The 24,390-nt window shown below is 39.3% G+C and overlaps 3 protein-coding genes across 3 annotated transcripts; 1 reads left to right on the forward strand and 2 right to left on the reverse strand.

The window, feature by feature from the left end:
- Positions 1-4,209: 4,209 nt before the first annotated feature.
- LOC126382153 (uncharacterized) lies at positions 4,210-7,993 on the reverse strand. The gene is made up of 5 exons (XM_050031926.1): positions 7,969-7,993; positions 6,579-6,748; positions 6,019-6,185; positions 5,361-5,527; positions 4,210-4,414 (listed from the first exon to the last, which is right to left on the reverse strand). Exons 2-5 carry the CDS (start codon positions 6,745-6,747, stop codon positions 4,222-4,224), a joined length of 696 nt encoding a protein of 231 aa, XP_049887883.1. The 5' UTR covers position 6,748; positions 7,969-7,993; the 3' UTR covers positions 4,210-4,221.
- Positions 7,994-9,584: 1,591 nt separating this feature from the next.
- LOC126382177 (cytochrome P450 6B5-like) lies at positions 9,585-16,674 on the reverse strand. The gene is made up of 2 exons (XM_050031964.1): positions 16,142-16,674; positions 9,585-11,493 (listed from the first exon to the last, which is right to left on the reverse strand). The coding sequence occupies exons 1-2, from the start codon at positions 16,642-16,644 to the stop codon at positions 10,500-10,502; spliced, it is 1,497 nt and encodes a 498-aa protein (XP_049887921.1). The 5' UTR covers positions 16,645-16,674; the 3' UTR covers positions 9,585-10,499.
- A 4,958-nt stretch (positions 16,675-21,632) lies between these two features.
- Positions 21,633-24,131, forward strand: LOC126382110 (uncharacterized). Its single transcript, XM_050031852.1, has 3 exons — positions 21,633-21,867; positions 22,058-22,426; positions 22,677-24,131. Exons 1-3 carry the CDS (start codon positions 21,813-21,815, stop codon positions 23,666-23,668), a joined length of 1,416 nt encoding a protein of 471 aa, XP_049887809.1. The 5' UTR covers positions 21,633-21,812; the 3' UTR covers positions 23,669-24,131.
- Positions 24,132-24,390: the final 259 nt, after the last annotated feature.

The following is a 24,390-nucleotide window of genomic DNA, read 5'->3' on the forward strand; positions in this document are numbered from 1 at the left end:
ACGATCGGTCCTGCGCTGCCCGCATCCAGCGGCTTCCCGCGACCTTCACCAGATCGTCGGTCCACCTGTTTAACACTTTCAAGGACAGAACGTCTAATGACGTGCCGATCCCAAGGTGTTATTTTACCTATTATTATGAACCATCCATGACCCATGATCTCTGTCAACCCCGTGCCCTGCCCGTGAAAGGGTTAACCAGGGGTGGCAGAGACCATGGGTCATTGATGGTTCATAATAGATTGTATGACACCTTGGAATCGGAACATCATTAGACGTTCTGTCCTTGAAAGTGTTAATATAATCAGTTGATATTAATATGCTGCCTATTGTTCTCTTTTATTTCTCATTTGTTTGTGATTTTGTATACCTAATTTCTCTGTGCGCATTAAAGTATTGTGATTGTGAATTCAATAAAAGAAGAATTTTATTTAACTACGCACGCAAGTAGTTGTAGAAATGTAGAGAGAGGAAATCATTAATACTTAGTTTACTGCAATTGAATATGTAATTTAGTCTTTAAATAAGAATAACAATGGTTCCGATTCCTACAGACAGCTCTTAATTTTATTTTAAGTTATAAGTACCCATCACTTTCTTATCCGCCGAAAAGCAAAGCGACGCATGGTTGACAACTGTTAATTTTAAGTGAATGAATGAGTAACCTAGGCGAAAAAAAAGGTATCTGTGTGTGTGTGACGTGTGTTTCATACATTTTATGCCTGTCGATTTTATGTCTGTGATTTCTCGTCCATTTCGTTTTTGCGGATAAGAAAATGACAGGTATAAATTAAAATAAAATTAAATAGTGTGTACTGGAATCAACGCCAATATGTGTGTAAGTGTGCGTTCGAGGGTGCTTCATGCGTTTTAATAATTCAAATTATACAATTTTTAAGGCAAATAAATGACATTTAATTGGTTACTTTCTCTTTATGTACCTAGGTATATAATTACTTCCCACACTTGTTGTGCAAAGTCTAGACTAAAAAAATAATTTGTAACAAAATCCAGCTAAACCGGATCTACGGGCCGGTAAGAATACCAAACTGAATGAGGTACGGTAATGAGTACTAATATGTATACACTTTGAAACCATGTCACATTAACTTTTTTGACAAATAAAACCGTAAGTCTCATTAAATGTCAAATATGATAGTGCGACAGGGTTCTAAAGTGGGTACATAATATTTCTCATGACTATAGATGGCGTTGTAGAAGTTTGCCATCATTTAACCTTCTAATTTCGTGGATAGCAGACGTTCTGGAAAGTGCCATATTCAAAATTTCAAATTTTGATAAGTAAGAAAGCAGAACACAAAAAAATTGATAGGTAAGTACAGTCATGAGCAACATAATTTTATTTTTATTTATTTATTTAGATAGGTATACCAACAGTACACACATTGTAAAGTTATAAAATGCAAGTCTTAAATTAGTTTTTGTATATGTGCTCCAATTACAGGTACACACAGCATTCATAATTACAACAACAAAACGTATATATCTAGGTGTATATATACATAAATATAACAGCCTCCGTGGTCTAGTGGTTAGAGCGTTACGCTCACGATCTGGAGGTCCGGGTTCGATTCCCGATGGGGACATTGTCGAAATCACTGTGTGAGACTGTCCTTTGTTTGGTAAGGACTTTTCAGGCTTGAGTCACCTGATTGTCCGAAAAAGTAAGATGATTCCGTGCTTCGGAGGGCACGTTAAGCCGTTGGTCCCGGCTATTGGCCGTAAAAACACCTCCACCAACCCGCACTGGAGCAGCGTGGTGGAGTATGCTCCATACCCCCTCCGGTTGATTGAGGGGAGGCCTGTGCCCAGCAGTGGGACGTATATAGGCAGTTTATGTATGTATATACATAAATATGTATAAAACTTAAACAGAAATTAACTTCTAAATTAAAACAGCCATAAATTTTCTTAGCAAACATAAGAGTTAAAACTATAACATATACACATAGAACAAACTTAAGTATTGTTGGAAACAAAAGAATTAAAATTAAAAATACAAATGGGAAAATGTACATTATGAATTTATGATGATACAGAGTTAGTAACATAATGTACCCACTATAGGACTCTGTCGCACTAACATATTTGACATTTAGTGAGACTTACAGTTCAAATTGTCAAAAAAGTTAATGTGACATGGTACCAAAGTGTATACATATTAATGCTCGTGACCGTACCTACCTATTGTGTTGTCATATGGTGATTCGGAACCACCGGTTCGCGGACCTGACTCGCTCTTGACCTTGTTTTTGTATCTTTATTTTAGTATTTACTTACGTGTTGTATAATTCCGTTGATATAGGTAAGTATTTGATTATGTTCAAGGTTACAACGATTACGTTTGTTGGCAAAATTCAGTGATTCAATAGAAGACGCAAAGTTGTTTACTACGTCGCTTTATAGTAAAAAGCACGTGTAGCGCATTTTTGTTCTTTTTTTTGTGTTATGAGTAACCTAGTACAGGGTGTTAGTGACATCGTAACGAAAACTTTGAGGGATGATTCAGGCCATGATTCTGAGTTGATATCAAGTGGGACAATAATAAAAAAAAAACACTAAAAGTTTCATGAATTTTCCGATAGGAAAATCCACTTGATATCAACTCCGAATCATAGTCTGAATCATCCCCCTCAGTATTTGTTACGGTGTCACTAACATCCGTACCTACTTGTACGGCTACCTGTATGTACCTGTACGGGGTGTAAGTGACATCGTAACGAATACTGAGAGGGATGATTCAGCTCATTATTCTGAGTTAATATCAAGTGGAATTTTCCATCACAAAAGTAAAGAATTAAAAATATTAAAAAAAAAGAACAAAAAAAAGTCATGCATTTTGCGACGGAAAATTCCACTTGATATTAACTCAGAATCATGGTTTGAATCATCCTCCTCAGTATTCGTTACGATGTCACTAACACCGTGAATATAGAGAATGTCTAATCCGTATTGGGCTGGTTTACCTTTCGCGGATTGTAAAGTCAGACAGGCAGTTGCTTCTGTAAAAAACCGGACCTGTCACATCTTCAGGTTCGGTAAGCGGACCCTGTGAATAACGGGATAATGCAAGGGAGATAATGAGGAACCAAATATAAGTACTTAATTTTTTGTACATATACATTATGATCGCGTCTATTCTATACTTATAAAAAATAATACTTATTAAAAAAGATTCAGATACAAATATAAAACAAAACAGAATAATACCTCTACATAACTTAAAATCACTTACTTTAGGCATTCAAATTACAAATAATTGAAACTATACTACTAAAACTAAATTAAAAAAGCTCAATTAAAGATGCTCCCTTTTATCACCTCTCGACCGAATGTGCCCATCACGCTCGCAGCGTTGCCCCGTTGGATGGCGAGGGAAATATGCTGTCATTAATTATAATAATATTAACAGCCTCTGTGGTTTAGTGGTTAGAGCGTTAGGCTCACGATCTGAAGGTCCGGGTTCCATTCTCGATGGGGAAATTGTCGAAATTACTTCCTGAGACTGTCCTGTGTTTGGTTAGGACTTTACAGGCTTGGAAAAATAAGATGATTCCGTGCTTCGGAGGGCACGTTAAGCCGTTGGTCCATGCCCCCTCCGGTTGATTGAGGGCAGGCATGTGTCCAGCAGTGGGACGTGTGTAGGCTGTTTATGTTATATTTAATGATATTAGTAGTTAGTATTCTGCTGGTTTTTTATTCATTTTTCAATCTAATACAGTTTCTAACCTGCTGTATCTACGCCTAGGTCTTCCTCTTCTAACTCTACCTTACACCTACATCATAAATTTTTAACATATATTATGTCTACTTTCATTCATTCTTTCTACATGTTTGAACAATCAAAAGCGGATTGCCAAACAGTTTTTACCATGACTGTACTAACTATATAAAAAAATCGCTCGACGTAGAGGGAAAAGCGAACGTGTCGTAGAGACACGCGACGTCAAGCCTTTCGCCGTAAAGAGACTCGCCGTACCGGGAATCGCCGTTCGAGGAGTCGCTGTCAACGCTATAATTCCGTCCCTTCAACATTTTATTTCACACTACAATACTCTCTTCTTATCATTTCAATGCCATTCAGATTTTCAGTCCAGTTTTTTTCCACTCGAACAGCATTTTCGGCAGCACACTCCCTTATCATTTATCACAAACACACTGTATTATTAAAAAACACACCCATATAAAAAAAAAACTATTAAATTAAATATATTTTCTGACCATAAGCTTGATAACTCTGTCATCAGGTGGATATTTCAAGCCGATATCAGCGAGTTGTTTGAGGGTGACTTGAAAGGCGGTTTCGAAGCCGGCTCGCGCCGCTGACTTCTGCGAAGCCGGACCAGTAAAGACGTTTGCCGTACCTTTTATACCTTGGGCAAGGCCTAGTGGTTCCCTGGAATGAAAAAAAAAATAAAAACATTTTCGACGGGGAAAATTGTTCACCAGGGGAAAATTCCGGAGTAAAATAGCTAAAATTGACACGATTTTAATGTTTTTGGAATGTCGTATATAACGATTATACCTCTACATTTGGCTCAAATGGCATTCTCTATTTGGCTAGACAAAAGGTAAGTGCTCAGCTCATTATGTAAGTCCGAATTTGTAAGATTATTGATCTAAGCATCATCATCATATAATATATAATGAGTAATATCACTAGTAATTCTTTCGCACCCTGTAATGTCTTGTAATAGATTAACGATGTTGCTATTTTGTGTGTCTTACTTTTTTTTGTATTATCAATCTTGTCCCGGAGGCAAACGCCTATTCCTTTATTCATAGCAAAATCTGAATAATTTACTCCGCCTTTGCCTTTATAAAAACGTCAGGAGTTACGTATAGAACTTTTTATGCGCCGGCTGTTTCTGCTAGAATAGTGTTTGAGACCTTATTATTGACTTTATTAAAGTAAACATTATATAATGTGGGTATTTTATATAACACATACCACTTTAAAACAATAATAATTAAGTAAATACTTTAACAGATTAAAGTAGCTCCTCTCTCAAAGTTTACATAATATAATTAAGAATTATACTCATCACGTCATAGGTTTTTGCTAAGACCTAGCTTAAAACTTGTATTAAAAGTCTGCGATATGATATTTGTTACGACTATAAAAGTAGTTGACTTATGAAACCAGAAGCTGCGCAAATCTGGGGGCACGGCGGTGCCCCCGCCAAGTCGAGCAAAGACAAGGGCACGTGCCGTACCATCGGTAGCATCCTTTTTATGAAGCCATTCATGTCATTTTCAACCCCGTGTAATTTCATTATGGATGAATCTAGAATTTCGAATTTTAAAGTAACAAAAGGGCATGGTATAGATTTATCACTTACCTAGCAGCCAATAATCTAGCGCCTAGTTTTGCCCCTCTGTACTCTCTCTGCACAACCAGACCGAGAGCGTACAGGACCTTATCCAACCCCAGGTACTTGAACACGTCGAAACTGCTTCCTATGTATTTTAATACGCTGTAAACATTCTTCCATGCCTCGCCTTCTATCTGCAATAGGTAAAATATAATAAAAAGTTACCATTATATTTGAAATTGAGTTATTCAAGGGTAAATCCATCGCAAGATGAACTCTGTACCCACACCTCATCGAGTTTTCTGTTAGATCAACTGTAACACGTTGGTGAAAATTGCACTTAAATTAATATCTCATTGGTGCAAGTCTAGTACCGGGGATCAAACCGGCGCTCCCCGTTTGTGAAGCCAGTACCCACTGGGTTGCTGTGTGTCAGAAGTCGGTGAACACTATACAAACATATATGAACCAGAAACGGGAACCCAACGGGTTAAAAAGGCCAGATCGAAGCAATTCATCTACAACGTAATATTCCTATTTGACATTTGCGCACATAAAAATAAGTGTGTAATGTTAACAAATGTCAAATAGCAATTTTGCTTTTTTAAGATGAATTGATTGAATGTGGCCTTTTTAGTTCCCCTGGACCCCGTCTATCTAAACTAATAGTTTGCTTTTTTCTCACCTGATAATCACCTTGTTCTCCAGCACACTGAACAATGCAGCAGTTAAGAGCAACTAGCGTGCTCTGTCTTTCTTGCACTGCGTAACAGGCGAGGCTCATGCGTTGGCGCAGACACCGTTGCCAGAACTTCACTATACTGCTCACGCTCACTGGGTCCTTGTCCAGTTCTGTCAATGTTGCATTAGATTGAGGATTAAGTGTACAGGATGTTAGTGGCATCGTAATAATTAAAAAAAACAAATTTCATGAGTTTTGCCACGGAAAATTCCTCTTGATAATGACTCTTTTGAATTTTGAATCTAATACTTGTGCAACAGATTATCACGTGCTCAGCGGTGAAGGAAAACATCGCGAGGAAAACCACATTCCCGAGAAATGCATTTTCGGAAGTATGTGACATAATCTGACACGTGTTGTTTTTGCTTCGCGAGTTGGAAGGTCAGACAGGAAACTGCTTCTGTAAAAAACTAGACCTGTCCTATCTTCAGGTCAGGTAAGCTGACCCTGAGAAAAACGGGATAACGCTAGGGAGACGATGAGGTAATAAAATAATAACTCACCACTGATAGCACAAAGGACCCCATCAGGTATCAGATTGTTCATCATCAGTGTTAGAGCCTTGTCATCGTCCTCTGGAGGCAGGTCCTGGATGACCCACGTGACCCCGCCCTCCTCCCAGCGGTCGTACTCGCGGGGGCACGACGCGTCCCATACTCGCTTGAACGGCATCCTGAGTGAAAATGACACTTGATATTAATTCAGAATCATAAGCCGAATCACTCCCCTCAGTATTGCGTACACTAATACTTTGTATATAAAAGCGAAAGGCAACTGACTAATTCCCTCATCATGAATTTTCAGAAGCTACATTGCCATGAGTCTCAAATTTTGCGCGCGGGTTCCTTTTAGGACGTAGGTATTAAGACGGGATTTTGTGAACTTCAACCCGTAAGGATTTAAATAGGGGTTCAAAGTTTTTATGAAACTTGTCATTTTTAAAGTTGGAATCATGAGCGGACAAAGTCGTGGGCGGACAGCTAGTGTTCTTTTTTTAATAAAATATTTGGATTTTAGTTTTGATTTTTTTCGCCATTTTTTTTACACTTCTTGATGACCGCTATCGAATGGGCGAGGTGTTAAGTTGGTATCCGATGACGTACATTGCACCAAAATGTCACATATAACTTTCTCCTACAGTCATGAGCAATATAATGTACCCATTTTAAGACTCTGTCGCACTAACATATTTGACATTTAGTGAGACTTACAGTTCAATTTTTCAAAAAAGTTAATGTGACATGGTACCAAAGTGTATACATATTAATGCTCGTGACCGAACACAAAACGCTACTGGATTAGGTGAGGCAACCGTATATTTTAGAAAGCCTATTCAAACAGTGGGTATATACCCAACAAAAATATTTTCATGTAAAATGTTGTCAAGACGAGATCTCAATCGCAATGTCAAAATGTTATCAGATCTCATGTAGAGCCAAGCTTCTAACTTTACACGCCTTAACTTTACAAAAACTAACTTCACAAGTTCTACACATTAGGCAAAATATGGGGCTTGGCCGTTTCGCTACCATCACATGAACGTGGCTGAGCGTAACGTAAACCTGAGTTATGAGAGTTAAAAAAAATCGTTTCGAGAAAAAGGTAGATAGTGCGCTTGCGCTTCGTTTTGCACTCCCGTGCCCTCTGACACTGGTCTCCTCGTGGTAGTCGATGACGTAGGGTTTTCTAGGGTTCGCTTTCCTACTATTAGGATGAGGAGTGTAATACGGGCGCGAGTTGTGTGCTTTTTTTTTGACGTGACTTATTGTAGATAAGTCGCAGATCGTATTAACTACTTGGCCGGACAAATAGGGAGCGCTAAAGGCTCTGAAGGCTCAAGACCCGGACGAGTTGTGTGCCTGTCTATATAAAAATATGTATAAAAATACTTACTTTACCGGTAAAAAACACCTGTTTAGTCCACTCAGACGGAATCACTTATATTAAATGATAGAAGCTACTTATTAAAATTGTTTATTTTACATAATATTCCACAACTAGAAATTTCGAGTGCCTATTGTGTTGTAAGTATCACAGTCTACTGATGTGACAGTGGTCCAACGCTTGCAAACGTTGGAACTAAATAGTAATAATTAGTAATTTGTAAATTAGTAAATAGTGATTTGCTTAATTTGAGTAAGTATTTAGTAAGTAAACAAACATTATAAACAAATAACTAAATTTTGATAACCATGTAATACAATAAAGGCTATTAACATTGTCTATCTGTATGTCTCGAGTAACGGTTTGCACAAATCGGTCTTTAACTACCTCATTTCAGTAACTTCTAGGCTGGACAAGAAAACGCCGAAGGGAATCGTGTTAGTTTCAGTGTGACTACCTTTGACCACTGTTCGTATCTAGCATACTTGATCCCACTGCTGGAAAAAGACCTCCCAATGATTCTTCCACTCTTCTCTGCTATCCGCAACCTCCGCCCAACCACTCCGATAAGCGTTGAGGTCATTACACCATCTTTTACGCGGACTACCTCGACTTCAGTACTCGTCTTAAAGAAAGAAAGAAAGAAAGAAAGAAACGTTTATTATAAAGGGACACCACAGTTACAAATATAAAACAAATATATAATTAACCAAATATAAAGCACCCAGTGAATAACGATTCTTGCTTATTTTGACGTATTTATTTATTTATTTTTATTAAAGTTCAACCACATCACATATATAACGTTACAACGTTATTTTTATACAAAAGGTAACGGTATTTTAACTAATAACGTCCCCACTGCTGGGGCACGGGCCTTCCCTATGGATGGATAGGGAGATCGGGCCTTAAACCATCACGCGGGCCCAGTGCGGATTGACGACGACTGCCAATGCTAACTATGCTATGTTGCTATGATACTGCTAATGCAGCCGGGACCAACGGCTTAACGTGCCTTCCGAAGCACGGAGAAGCTCGAGATGAAAACTTTTTTTTGTGGTCACCCATCCTATGACCGGCCTTTGCGAAAGTTGCTTAACTTCAACAATCGCAGACCGAGCGCGTTGCTGGGCGTTATTTTAACTAATATATAAGACAATTACGGCATACATAACATTCAAAATTAGAGGGTAAGTAGGTAGTTAAACATAGACGTCGATTCAAAAGTGATAAATTGACCTTCAACTAGTTTATCCATAATAATTACGTTGAATAATAATAATAAAAAAGATTCTGAACTTTTTCCCAAACGTGTTGGTGAACCACAAGACAAATTGGCGGAGGGTCAAATATCAGCCAATGCCTACAACATCATACTTCCATATTTTTTTGGTGTTTTTCTTACCCACTGTTTATTTGTACACTGTGCTTGACATAAAGTGTATGCAGTAACGTTCTCATTAATGCTGCATGTCAGTGTAGTGTGTCATAATATATTATGACATTGGAACAGTCTAGACAAGCAAGTATAACTGTGGCCATTCATATTATCGCATAAGCAATATGGTATGAAGTTACCAAGTTTTTACGGTGCACAGTAGTACTTTATGTAATAAAATACCAAACATTGTCAATATGTTTTTTAATTAAGCACAGGTGTAGAATGTTTTATACATTTATCACTACATAGTATAAAACGAAGTTGCTTTTTCTGTCCCTATAACCCTATGTACGCTTAAATCTTTATTAAAACTACGCAACGTATTTTTGGTGCATTTTTTTTTAATAGATAGAGTGATTCAAGGGGAAGGTTTATATGTATAATAACATCCATTAAATAGTGGAGAAATACTGTTATTTTTGAGGTATTTTTTTCCTCAGCATTGCACCCGAGCGAAGCCGGGCGGGTCGTAGTTGAATTATAAAAAAACAAACTCGTATGACTCACCGTCGCACGCACTATTACATACACATTGGTGTTAACTCCATTACACACCATCTAATTTTATTTTAAGTTATACCTGTCATTTTTTATCCACTGAAAAGAAAGGGACGGGTAATTGACAGGCATAAAATTTATGGAACACACTTCAATTTTAGGTAGAAATTTAAAAAGCCAATAAACGGACAGAATTAAGTTGACAGCATATTAGCGAGATGCCCATTTTATTCGCAAGGGTTTATTTATGCATTCAGTTATTTATTTTAAAATTAACAGTAGTCAATCACCTGTCGCTTTCCTTTTTGGCGGATAAGAAAATGACAGATATAACTTAAAATAAAATTAGGTGTCTGCAGGAATCGGGGCCATTGCATATGTATACTTACATGTCTATTTAATATATTTACAATGATTCATTAATTATATATTATGTTTAGTGTAATGTCTACGTTTGTTCTCAGTCTTGCGCAAAACATTTTCCTTTATTTTTGTAAGTACCTATTATTTTGATGACTACTATAAAAGTGACAAGAAACCTGAGATATTTTACAAGTAATTGAAAAAGAACACACGATAATTTAAACACACATCCATAATTTCAATAGCTTTTGATCTTTCTTGGTATTAATTGAACATTTACGTTGATTGGTCGAACTGCTATTGGTTGCTTACTGAACTGTATTCCACCCTTTCCCACCGTGGTTTTCGGAGAAAAGTTTCTCAACAAATGGACTATTCCAGCTTTCGCCTGCATCTTTGCATACCTCATTCCAATACACAATCTATTGCCTTTACCGAAACCCATGTAAGAAATATCACTCAAAGATTGGTCGCTTGCAAATCTTTCCGGGTCAAACACGTGTGGATTTGGGTACGTCTCGGGATCGTGATGTAGAGAATATACAGGAATGAAAATCTTCGTACCTTTAGATACTTTAATGTTGCCAACAGGCAATACTGAATCCTTGACACACTGCCTCGTCAAGATACCAATCGGGGGATACATTCTCAAGGCTTCGTTGTACACTTTTTCCACGTATTCCATTTCAGCAATAGCTTCATACGTCATTTGTCCATTGTACTTTTCGAAAGTATTGTCTATTTCATTTTGAACTTTCTCAAGAATATCAGGCAATCTTCCTAGTTCTAAGAAAGTGGCAAATAGGGATGCAGCAGTAGGTTCAACTCCAGCAAGGAAGAAGAAAAATGCTTGTGCAGCCAGTATCTCATCGGTCGGTTCCAACTCATAACCAGTGTCTAAATCCTTAAGCTTGCCTTTCTTTTGTAAACTAACACAAATATCAGCAAAATCATGTTTTTTCACGTGTTCCTTTTCCCTTTGACGTATCACTTGTTTTATTGCTCCAATGAAAAAGGATTCGTGATCCCCAAAAAATTTGAGTCCGAAAACTTTTGCTGCATTTGGAAATAGAGACGTTAAGGTGAATTTAATATTTGTTTTTAGAGTTGGCGCTAAGGCATCTTGAGACATTTTAAGGAATGGCGAGTCGAAGGTGGATTTTGTTGTAATTCCGAAGACGGCAGCTCCTATGGCAGCACTACAGAACGTAGAAAAAGTATCGAAGAGATTGCTAATTGATTGTTGATTGATTGTTATGTAATGTAGGTAGTATAATAATCATAATTGTATTTCTGTAATGAGGGTAGTGGCAGATGCAATCAGTCGAGAATATACCGTTGAACGATCAGCTGTGCGTATCATTGTTCCCTGTCCTAGTAAATACTTCAGTGGCGACAGGCTAATAAAATCGGGTTTTACGCGTGTTACGAACATAATAAAACAATAGACAATGTCAATCGGCAAGCTAAGTGAGTTTGATGTGAGGTCCGGGTCGTGGTCGTCGTACGTAGACAGACTGGAGATGTACTTTAAGGTCAACAAGGTCGACAGAGAATTGAAGCTGCCAACGTTGATTGCAACTATGGGGGAGGAGGCATATGAGTTGCTCGTCAACCTCGCAAGTCCAAAGAAGCCATCGGAATTAACGTACGATGACGTGGTCGACTTGATGCGAAAACATTTACAACCGACACCGTCATTATTAGCGGAGAGATACCGATTTAGACAGAAACGACAGGGGAACGGAGAAGACATTGCAACTTACGTAGCGGAACTAAAAAAGTTGTCTCGCAATTGTAAATTCGCAGCGAACTTAAACGACAATTTGCGGGATCAATTTGTTTGTGGGATCAGAAGTGACGTCATCAGGCAACGGTTGTTCGCGGAAGAAGACTCTTTTACATTCGCACAAGCAGTGAGATTGGCGAGTTCCTTAGAAGCGGCGGAGAGGGATTCGGCCGTGGTGGACAATGGCTGCGGTAATACTTCCACGAGCACGAAATCGATGTGTGAAGTCCATGCCCTGACGGCGGGCAGCCAGCGGGCTGGCGGAGCGGGGGCGGCGCGCGCGGCGGCGCGGCCGGGCGCGCGGCCAGCTGACACGCGGCGGCAGGCGGCCGCTAGGACTAGGAACTGTGGAGCTTGCGGAGCGACTAACCATGACTTTGCTACATGTCGGTTCCGGGATTACGTATGCAGTAAATGCCAAGCTACAGGGCATTTGCGGCGGGTGTGCCCGGAACGGGAGCAGCTGGGACAATCATCGCGGGGAAGGCCTTACCACCGCCGGGGAGGACAGCGCGGAGGGTTTCATTTCGGTGACGTCGGTCGCGGGTCCAGCGAGGAAGACGACGGGGACATCGAGGAGAATATAAACCTGTTATCGTTAAATAATTACAAGGCTGTGAGTATACCGGTCTTTATTGACAATAAAATGATAACAATGGAGATAGATACGGGAACCGCTATTTCGTGTATAAACAAAGATACTTATAATGCCTATTTTTCTCATTTGTGTATAGAAAGTGATAATACAGTGTTGAGATTTTACAATGGGTCTAAAATTAAACCTTTAGGCATAATACGGCCACTAGTTCGATACCAGGACCGAAAAAAAAGATTAGAATTGTTCGTGATAAAGGACGGTACTACTACATTAATAGGGAGGCAATGGTTAGCCGAACTCCAGATTGATGTACCTAAGTTGTACTGCAATTTTGTATCGATTCATAAAGCGGGTCAATTAGATAATCAGATTTGTGATTTACTCGACAGATATAGGGAGATATTCAGCAAGGGACTGGGGCGGTATGCGGGAGGCAAGGCGACGTTGCGTGTGCGAGAGGACGCGGCGCCCGTGTTCCATCGCGCGCGGCCGTTGCCGTATGCGCTGCGCGAGCGAGTCGACGCGGCGTTGGATGAGATGCTGCGAGCTGGTGTCATCGAGCCCGTCGACTGCTCCGACTGGGCCTCGCCGCTCGTGCCCATCAACAAACCTGACGGTACACTTAGAATCTGTGCGGATTATAAGGCGACTTTAAATCCGGTTTTACTGATCGACCGCTACCCGTTGCCAAAGATAGAAGATGTATTAGTGGGGTTAAATGGTTCACGTTATTTTAGCAAGATAGATTTATCTCAAGCTTATAACCAGATAGAATTGGACGAATCAAAAGTATACACGGTTATTAACACACACCGGGGATTATTCCGTTATAATAGGTTAGTCTACGGTCTAGCGTCAAGTGTAGGTATTTTCCAACGCATAATGATGAACTTATTTAGAGGAGTGCCAAATGTTCAAGTATTCTTAGATGATGTCATAATCGGGGGCAAGACGAAAATGGAGCATTTGCAAGCGTTAAGTATGGTTCTACAGAGATTGCATAGTAACGGATTAAAGCTGAAAAGGAGCAAATGCGTATTTTTGGTAGATGAAGTTACATACTTGGGGAATATTGTATCAAGGGAAGGTATAAAAGCAGATACTTCTAAAATAGACGCTATAAAGGAAATCCAAACACCGAAAAATGTTTCGGATTTACGCTCCTTTTTGGGTTTAGTTAACTTCTTTGCAAAGTTTGTTAAAAATTTTAGTTTTGTATTATCGCCGCTATACAATCTATTACGTAAGGGGGTCGAGTGGATGTGGAATAGTAAATGCGAGCAGGCATTCCGCCAGGTAAAAAAATTGTTGTCGAGCGCAGACGTGCTGGCGCACTACGACCCGTCGCGACCCGTGGTGGTGACATGCGACGCCAGCCCGTGCGGGGTGGGCGGCGTGCTGGCGCAGCGCGACCACCGGGGCCGCGAGCGGCCCGTGGCCTATGCTTCGCGCTCGCTTACACCGGCGGAAAAGAATTACTCACAGATCCACCGTGAGGCCCTCGCGATAATATTTTGTATGAAGAAATTCCATCAATACCTGTACGGTCGTCATTTTCTCTTGCGAACAGATCATAAGCCGCTAGTTTCAATACTAAATCCTTGTAAAGGTATTCCCACCATGACAGCCAGCCGCATGCAACGTTGGGCCGTAATTTTGTCAGCGTACGATTACGATATTGAGTATATAAAATCCAATGACAATTGTGCCGACGGACTATCACGACTGCCGATTACGGAACAATTAAATAACAAGGATAATGATAAAATACCCGAGCAAACTTATTTGCATTTTGCGCAGGAGGCTTTACTTTTAAATTACAATGAAATTAAAAAACATACACAGAGTGATCCCATATTAGGCAGGGTACTAAGTTATATTCGCGATGGCTGGCCTACAGACTGCGATATATTAGGGTTGCAGCCGTACATTAATAGGAAACAGGAATTGTATGAAGAACTGGGTTGTGTAATGTGGGGTCACAGGGTAGTGATTCCGGAAAAATGTAGGACTAGGGTGCTTGAAATAATTCATGAACCTCATATGGGCATAGTGAAGTCGAAGGCGTTGGCACGCAGTTACGTGTGGTGGCCCGGCGTGGACGAGGCGGTGGAGGCGGCGAGCCGCGCGTGCGGCACGTGCGCCGCTGTGGCCGACGCGCCGCCGCGCCGCGCGCCGCAGCCCTGGCCGTGGCCGCAGCGGCCCTGGGCCAGGCTCCATTTGGATTTCATGGGGCCCATCAATGGTAGAACCTATCTAGTCATCGTAGATGCTATGTCCAAGTGGTTGGAAGTATTTCAAGTGCCCAGTACCGCGGCCGGCGCTACTATAGAACGGTTACGGGAGCTATGGAGTAGGTGGGGACTGCCGAAGCAAATTATAAGTGACAATGGGCCACCTTTCACTAGTAAGGAATTCCAAAATTTTGTTTCGAAAGACGGCATTGAACATATTTTTACCGCACCATATCACCCCTCGTCGAATGGGGCTGCGGAAAATGCCGTAAAAACAATGAAAAGGGTTATTAAGAAAGCAATAGTAGATAATATTAATATCAATCAAGCGTTGCAAACATTTTTGTTATATTATAGGAACACAGAACACACGTCGACGGGCGAAAGTCCTGCTATATTAATGATGAATAGACGATTACGTACTCGGTTAGATATAATAAAGCCAGATAGGGAAAATAAAGTACGACTAGCTCAAAAACGACAGTTGGACGCGGCCGGAGGAAAAACTGGTAGGAATATACAAGTAGGCGACGACGTATGGTACCGTCAATTTTTAAAAGGGGAGAAGTGGGTGCCAGGTAAGGTAACAGAGGCTTTAGGTACCACTAATTTCAAGGTCTCTGATGGTGATGGTGTACAATCCCATAGACATGTCGATCAGTTAAAACGTAGGTCACGGAGTTCACTCATTTTCCCCACAGATTCTAGGGAAACAGATAGTAGTCAAGAGACCAACAAGTCTGACGTGGTCAGGTCAGTGAGTGACCGGTCGGAGGGGTCGACGGAGCCGGGGACACAGGCGTCGCCTGCCAGGGCGGCTACGACTTCGGACACGGAGTATGAGGAAGCGACGTCGGAACCGGAGTCTGGCAACCAGCCGATCGCAACCGCACCGACGACGCCTAAGCCTATCCCTATATCGCCCCATACCCGTCCTATTCGGAGATGTAGATTAGGAAAAGAAGTTAGATATAAGTTTTAGCTGTAAGTTTGTTGTAAATGATAAGTTGTATAAGAGTAAATTTTTGTGTACCTATAAAAATTGTAATAGAATAGTTTAGTAGTTAAGATTTCTTGTAAGGGTTACTATAAGTTAAGTTGGTGTTGTAGTATGAATTAAGGGTGAAGGGATGTAATGTAGGTAGTATAATAATCATAATTGTATTTCTGTAATGAGGGTAGTGGCAGATGCAATCAGTCGAGAATATACCGTTGAACGATCAGCTGTGCGTATCATTGTTCCCTGTCCTAGTAAATACTTCAGTTTCAAAGGATCGTTTTTCAGATAGTCCATAAAATCTTGTGCACTTTTGTCGAGGATGTAATACATGTCCTTCAGTTTCGCTGCTGTGAAAAGCGGGGTCATGTTTTGACGCATAAGCTTCCATCTTAGTCCGTGCATAAAGAGGATGTTGTCGTTGAGAACATCGCTTTTGCTGATTTCTGTTCCACGGTGATTGAAGGCTTGGAAGTCAGATTGTAGCACGTGTTGGATGTTCTGTTTGTCGATTACTAGAAATGTCGGAGTGAATAACTGTCCGATTCCAACTATTGGTTCCTTCCGGTATTTCTTGTATATGCCGTGGATGATGGTAAAAGTCGGTTGATTTGATATAATATATTCCCATAAGGGTCCTGTCAGTTTGTTCTTCGAGTAGAATCTGACTCCACGTTTCTTCCAGTAAAATTCGTTATAACTTCCAAGTATGTAGTAAATGCCAAGCGCTAGGACTAAGCCCAATAAAGTAACAAATAAAATCATTTTAATGGATCACTGTACTTTTGTTGTTTAGGAAACGATTGCTTATGACGAAAGGAATGTTACACGCCGTATTTATATTGAGTATCGAGTACGTCGTAATATTATCATCTTTTTATCAGTTAACTTGAAGCTGCGAGTTTGCTTGCTGATGTTAATTTCTGAATATTTTAATATTGGTGCTAATTAGCGTACGCACCATCTAATTTTATTTTAAGTTATACCTGTCATTTTCTTATCTGAAAGGGAGAGGGACGGGTAATCGATAGGCATAAAATTTATGGAACACACGTCAATTTAAGCAGAAATGTAATACGACTCTCTAAAAATTTTACATTGGCCAATAGACCGACAGAATTAAGTTGACAGCACAAGTTAAACGGGTTGCATACCAGCGAGATACCTATTTAATTCGTCCGGGTTGTTCATTCATTTACTCTTAAATTAATAGCCGTCAATCATTTGTTTCTTACCTTTTTGGTGGATAAGAAAATTACTGGTGTAACTTAAAATAAAATTAAATGGTTTCTACAGGAATTAGCACCATTCTTTTAGTATTCGTGAGAATCAACGCATTTTATTATATTTCTTAGGGTTATCTACAACTTATACTTTAATAGTAAGCGAATCAGTATTTTTTAGATTAATATAACCTTAGTCGGTTATTCATCATCATCATCATCAATTTAAGAGCCACGAATATAGTTGGTATTTCCAAATAAATAAAACTACAATAAAATAACCTACACACACCAAACTACATGAAACCAGCTTCCTTAGTCCTTAGATAGATAATGGTATTCAAGAGTTTAAACAGCTGTTTTTCTGTAAACATTAATGCATTTGTTCATCATCGGGTTCGTCAGTTTGGCGCCGTAGTATTATATCGCAAACTATTTGTTTTGACCTGACTTATTAAATTTAAGTCGATATTTGTTTTTTTGTTTTGCAGGTTATAATGCACAAGACGACCTCTTAATACATTATTGCGGAGCTCTGTTTTCAAATATGTTTTTTTCAGACATTAACACATTCAGAAAAAGAGAATTCGGGGGGGGGGGGGGGGGTTGGTTTAGTTTGAAAGAAAACTTAATAGTATTATCTTAATAATTTATAAATAAAAGCTGGGTTTCAGCAATATACAATATACGAGTCCAGTGCTAAATAAATGACTCTAGGCACAGGCTTCTATAATATTTAGGAGACTGTTTCCGCTGCCACGCACCCGTTACATCAAGAATGCTACTCTTTTTCGACGAGTGGAGTGGAAAGTTGAAGTATGAACTATTTGCTCATACTTGTACGTATGGCGCGCGTTTCATGCTCAGTTGGCTCTTCCAACCTTTTTCTTCTATTTCGTGGGTAACACAGTTACACTTTGAGTCGATGTTTTTTTGTCAAAAGATGTGTTCTCTAGTCTATTTATTTTACACTTTTAAGCCACAATATTAGAAGTAGCCGGGTTCAATCCCTTGTCGGGTCAATTTACTTACCTAGTATAGGTCCTGGTCCTGGGTATAATCACGTGACCCCGCCCAAGTACAGATTTGACTTTGCAGTTCAGACTCGGACTCAGGTCCGAACCGGGATTCGAAGCCGTGACACTATACGATGTGAGGCTCCGAACAAGGGCTATCACCATCTCCCTAGCATTATCCCGTTTTTCACAGGATTCGCTTACCTAACTTGAAAGTTTGACAGGTCCGGTTTTTCACAGAAGCAACTGCCTATCTACCTACCTTCCGCAATAAGGGAAAATCAGAACAGGGGCTATCATAATAGTTAATTATTATTTCGTCCTCTGGTCGGCCAAAATTTGAACTTTACCTTTTGGAAAGGGTGATTGCTGAGTGCTGATCTCTTCTGTCATCAAGTTGAGTTGGGTAGACTAAACGTGGGTTAAATAGATTAAATACTGTACAATACTACTTCAATCTGCCGTTTAATTATTATTTACATTACTATTGGGAAGAATTCCAGAAAATATTATATATACAGGGTGTTAGTGACATCGTAACGAATACTCAGAGGGATGATTCAAACCATGATTCTGAGTTAATATCAAGTGGAATTTTCCGTCGCAAAATTCATGTTATTTTTTTAGTATTTTTAAATTATTTTCAATTCTATACTTTTGCGATGGAAAATTCCACTTGATATTAACTCAGAATAATCAGATGAATCATCCCTCTCAGTATTCGTTACGATGTCACTTACACCCCATACAAGTACATACAGTAGCCATACAAGTAGGTATGGGTGTTAGTGACACTGTAACGAATACTGAAGGGGAGGATTCAGACCATGATTCTGAGTCGATATCAAGTGGAATTTCCTGTCGGAGAAGTCATGAAAATTTTAGAGCTTATTTAAATTATTTTCCGTTCCATACTTTTGCGACGGAAAATTCCACTTGATATCAACTCAGAATCATGGCCTGAATCATCCCTCAAAGTTTTCGTTACGATGTCACTAACACCCTGTATATATATATATATATATATATATATATATATATATATATATATACCTGTATATGAAAATAATTATTTTCTTGTTTCATACTTTTTAGAGCAAGGCTGTCCTATTTTGTCCTAAAAAGTAGCATGGAGAACTACACCGACAAGAGAGTGGCTCTTGAATTAGTGATGAATTTTTAGAGCGTAATTTTTCGTGGGTTTTTAAACTTTTATTTTTATGGTAATTAAACCCATAACAGACCATGTAGTTACACAGAAACGTCTAACCATTGTTCATTGCTAAATAAAAATCATTGCTAACAATCGTTTTAGAGTAAGGCACGGTGCAAACGGGACACGACCGCAGCCGGTTGTCGCGCGCTATCGCCCTATTTGTAACAGTGAGAGTTTTGATCCAATTCAGTTGGCCTTAATCACTCAAAGCAACTGATTAGACTTTTTTTCAAAAATTTTCATCAGAGGTCCTTACTCTTACTAGGGGGCGGGTATGAATCTTAATAAGGGTCCTCACGGGGCATTGCACACTCAACAAGCACCTACATAGAATGGAGCTGACCGAGTCCGCTTTATGCAGATTCTGTTTAAAGGAAGATGAGACGCCATTACACCTGCTGTGCAGCTGTGAGGCTCTCATACACAGTAGAAGCCGAACCCTGGGGGGCCACATAATGGATCCCCAGGAAGTCATGGAGCTACCTTCCAAAAAGACGCTCGATCTAATCGAACGGATCGGTCTAGAGGAGGAATTTTAAATATATAATGTAGGGACTTGGTCACAATAGATCTGACTAGGCCGCAGTGGCCACTCGAGCCCTCTTGATAATAATAATAGTGACAGCAGTGATGTGCCGTTTGGGAATGTTCCCGTTGTAAAAACTCTTTAATAGTAAGGACACTGGATGCTTTTCTATTTCAAATTGTTCTTTCTTGTACTCTGGTGTTATCTGCGGGGAACCGCACGACACTGAGAGGGACAGTGCGACAGCCACTGGTGTTCGGAAATCGCCACATTCTATAACTCACTCTCTGCTGTACACACAATGGACAAAATTGCATGGAGACACATAATAAGTAAAAAATAAGGGACTATAACAGTAAAACGCCTTCGTCGCGTGCCTCAGAAGGCACTTTAAGCCGTTGGTCCCGGTTACAACTTACTGAATAACCCTGACACCAGTGTTGCTGAGGTTGGTAATCCACCTCTTAACTCAAACGATAGAAGCCGTGGTAGCCCAGTTGGGTGAACGCTTGCCTCTCACTTTGAGGCCGCAGGTTCGAATCCAGCACAGGCCTAAACCAATGATTGTCGAATTTGTTTTCAAATTCATGTTTGCATCATAAATGCATCATTTTTGCATCATAAATATTCTCTACCATAAATTTTATAGCGTCAAACAATTTTTATCCCAAAAATATTGAATTGTAAAAATGCGGTGTAAATGATATAAATGATAATTATTGGAAATGTTTCTAAACTGTAACAATATTTGCATGCTATTGTTGATAGCTGATAAGGAGGGACTTTTATGAGCATCCATCTATTAATGTACCCTTTTCAAAAGCAAATAAAGAGTATTTCTATTTCTATCATAAATGCTCACATGCTCAGCGGTGAAGGAAATCATCGTAAGATAAGGAGAAATTAATTTTCGGAGGTATGTGACCTAACATGTATTTAGGCTGGTTTTCCCTTCGCGGGTTGGAAGGTCAGACAGGCAGTGGTTTCTGTAAAAAACCGGACCTGTCAAATCAGGTTAGTTAAATGGACCCAGTAAAAATGGGATAATGAGAGGGAGGTGAACCCACGCGATAGAAGGAGAAGAAGTAAGACGCCTAACAGTTAACTGCGCGGTGAATGGTGGATGTCGGCGTTTTTTCTAGCCTGCAGCGACACAAGAGTTACGCACGCGAGTGGCGGCCATGGGCCACACGTCTGCGGCGTTCAACTGATTGTGTGAAAAACCATGTCAAGTGTTTGTCGCAGCTCACCGTTGGCTGTGTTTGGTAGCGTGTTTGCGCCAACACTAAATTAATAAAAGAACGCCATAGGTCATCTTCAGCTTCTTCATTTCAAAACAATTTTCGACTCCACAACTGGACTGTGTATAGAACTGACTGTAACAAACTGTGTGTGTAGTGTGCATTTATTACTTTCTGGTTCTACTCGTATAACTGTAAATTGGACAAACAGTAAAAATATAAGTATTGAATGAGCCTTGTCAGATACAAAGCCTGTCGGTGGCTCGTTTGCGCCAAGCCCAAGCATATTCGAGAGAAAGGTAAAATAAAGGACGTTTATATGACACATCAGAGATTGTCACATGAAATCGAAGGAAACCAAGTTGTTATTTGGCCAAGTTTTGCAGGAAGTGTTCTGTTTGTTGACGTTGCTTTCTGCTGCGAAAGTACACAGTTCCCATGCAACTCAGTTCTAATTGACAATGTACTGTTCAATTTCATAGAGTGCAATCTGATTCGGAACGCGAAACCGAGTGGTCAGTTAATGCAAAACTGAATTACATCGTACTTTACCGACTATTTGAGATAGGATTGTATCTATACTTTCTGCTGAATAGAACTGTCAACTACAAAATGGAAGAAAAATTGTGTTAAATTGATGAACCAATATCTTTTAATATACTAGAAATTGTGTCCAGATTTCATTTTTTTGTGGAAAATAAGGGAAGCAAAATGCTCACGATGAACATCCTTCAACAGTTTTGTATAATTTCCCTACTTGTTCCATGTAAGTATTAGTCAAACAAAATAATTACGTTACAATCAGCCGGTTTCTCTTCAGGTAACGACATGATGGACAGTCCAACTTATGAACAAATCGGTAGCAAACACGTGGTTCATCACATGCATCTTAGGGCTTTTATACCACGCTTATGAGCTCTGTGTCTCCACATTTTAATACAATTTAAATTTTCTAGATGCCCGCAGTCAATACGTTTCGTTCCAGCAAAGTGCGCCATCTAGTAACATTTGCGAGAACACTAGCAACACGTCTCTAGTAGAACACTTCTTCAACCTTATATTTTCCGAGTTCCACAATCATCCGCCTGTTTGCGTCTGCGTCCAAATGTGCGCTGAGCAACCAACTTATTGCTACCCCAACGGTTGCTACAAGAAAGCTGAAGCCAGAAGGAAAGCTGAGCCTGTTCCGGTTCCTCAAATGCAAGTGTCTCAACTCCAAACTGATAAGACCAAACCAATGTCCTTCCTTGTCGACGATCAAAGCGGATTCATGGAGAATTTGTTGACAAACAAGTATGTTGCTGATAACAAGCCGGATAGAAAACGTGAGTATGTTTGTTTTATTTTTATTTAAATAATCTTTAAATTCTATGCTTTAGTGTATTTAGTGTGGATTGGAATTAACATAAACGAACATGACACAAGAGAGAAAATACTTACTTCCATTGTAGAAGGTTATTCCGGTTTTAAAGTGGTCTGCAATCCATTAGCATATCAATCACTACTAAAACTAAGCCAAGTTTTGATAACCTCTCTATAATGTAACGTAAACATAATTGACAATGATTATTCTAGCACTTCACGATAAGGAGTCCTTCCAAGAATTGCACCGAGACCCCTTCAGAGACCGTTATCAATCAATTTTCAAATACAAGAAGACACCGAAGGTTCACCTTAGGTACAACTTGAGAGAACAAGTGAAACATATGAAGTCAGACGTTATTAAGATTGAGAAAATAGACGTGTCCAAGACAAGATGGCCGGCCGGTGAAAAGAAGCAGTTCTTCCTTGAGACACAAAATGAAGAAAAAACTGGAGCCAATCCTAACAAATTCTTCCCAGCGGTCATGTTAGATAATGGCCCAGTACAATATCAATCCAAGTTCTTCAAGAGAGATTTAACTAAAAAATACGCACCTCCTGAAGACAACATAGATGAAGTAGAAAAATTAGTTACAAACAAAACTTTTTCACTAGAAAACCTGATTGAAAACCTAATAGAAAGTAGCTTTGGGCCGCTTGTAAATGACACTGAATTGGATTTAAATGTAAATCTAGATTATGCTTTAGATAATAATAACAGTGCGACAACAATAGAACCTATAACATTGCCCAATAAAAGAAGCATTTTCGATAAAAACATGATGATAATTATAAATGAGACAACAAACGTCATGGGTCTTAACGAGACAAATCAAAATTTAGACATGAATAAGTACACAGACGATACCAAAAATGAGATGTTTAAAAATATTTTTAACGATATGATCGCGTCGTTATCAAAACATATAGAGAAAAATAATAATAATAGTATGGAAATGATGGAGCATGTTCTTGGTCATAAAGTTTATGATAAAACTGAAAGACCCGAGGCACCCACAGTGGATGAACTGCATGTTGATATTACCACTAGCGATAATGGGAGAGGAAATAGTGTAGAGGCTGCTAGTACTGGTACTACCGAAGCACATGTGGAGTCAGTCACAACAAAAAGAGATGATTTCATTTTACCGAAAAAAAGTCACCAGAGGCTTGCAAGAAAATTACACAATAGCAAAACAAATTAGTATTAATAAGACGGAAATGACAATAAAATTGACGTCTGAAGTGCGATTAGATTAAACTTCACAATTAAAAAGGTCACAATTCTGTCACCTATAGACAAAATTAATTAACGGACTAGACCTAATAAGTAAGTAAGTTAATAATAAGTAAGTTTGCGTCCTCTAACATGATGGACTAATGTTATGGGCGATAGGCTGATCCCTTATCACCATAAGGTTCATCATATCCATCTTAGGACTTCGTATCAACAGTGGCTGCAAGTTGTCTTTGATTACTTGTGGCTCTGCCCACCCCATTTGGGATTACGGGCGTGAGTTTATGTATGTATGTATGTATGTACCTAATAAGTAAGGTACTTGCGATAATGATAGTACCTACGTAATTATATGTGAATATTTCCAATTTGCTCCAGTGGTTTGACTTGGGTTAATGAAGTCGTTTGATAGACTTAATGGGAAAGCAAGAATAAAGGTGGCATGTACCTATAATGAAATAAATTAAGCATTCTAATTATAACTTCGATTTTCATTAAAATTTTTCATTCAACATTTAAAATTATGTTTTTCTCATATTTTTCGTTGTCATCACATCAAAATAATGTCTTAGGTTGTTAATGTAGTTTTAAGTATTTACCTTCGCTGCAAGAAACAAGGGGATATTTTCCAATTTTAGGTCAGTTTTATTCTGCTTGTCATGTAATCTAACATAAAAGTTCACATATATC

Source organism: Pectinophora gossypiella, chromosome 3 (assembly GCF_024362695.1).
Source record: "Pectinophora gossypiella chromosome 3, ilPecGoss1.1, whole genome shotgun sequence".
NCBI lineage: Eukaryota > Metazoa > Arthropoda > Insecta > Lepidoptera > Gelechiidae > Pectinophora > Pectinophora gossypiella.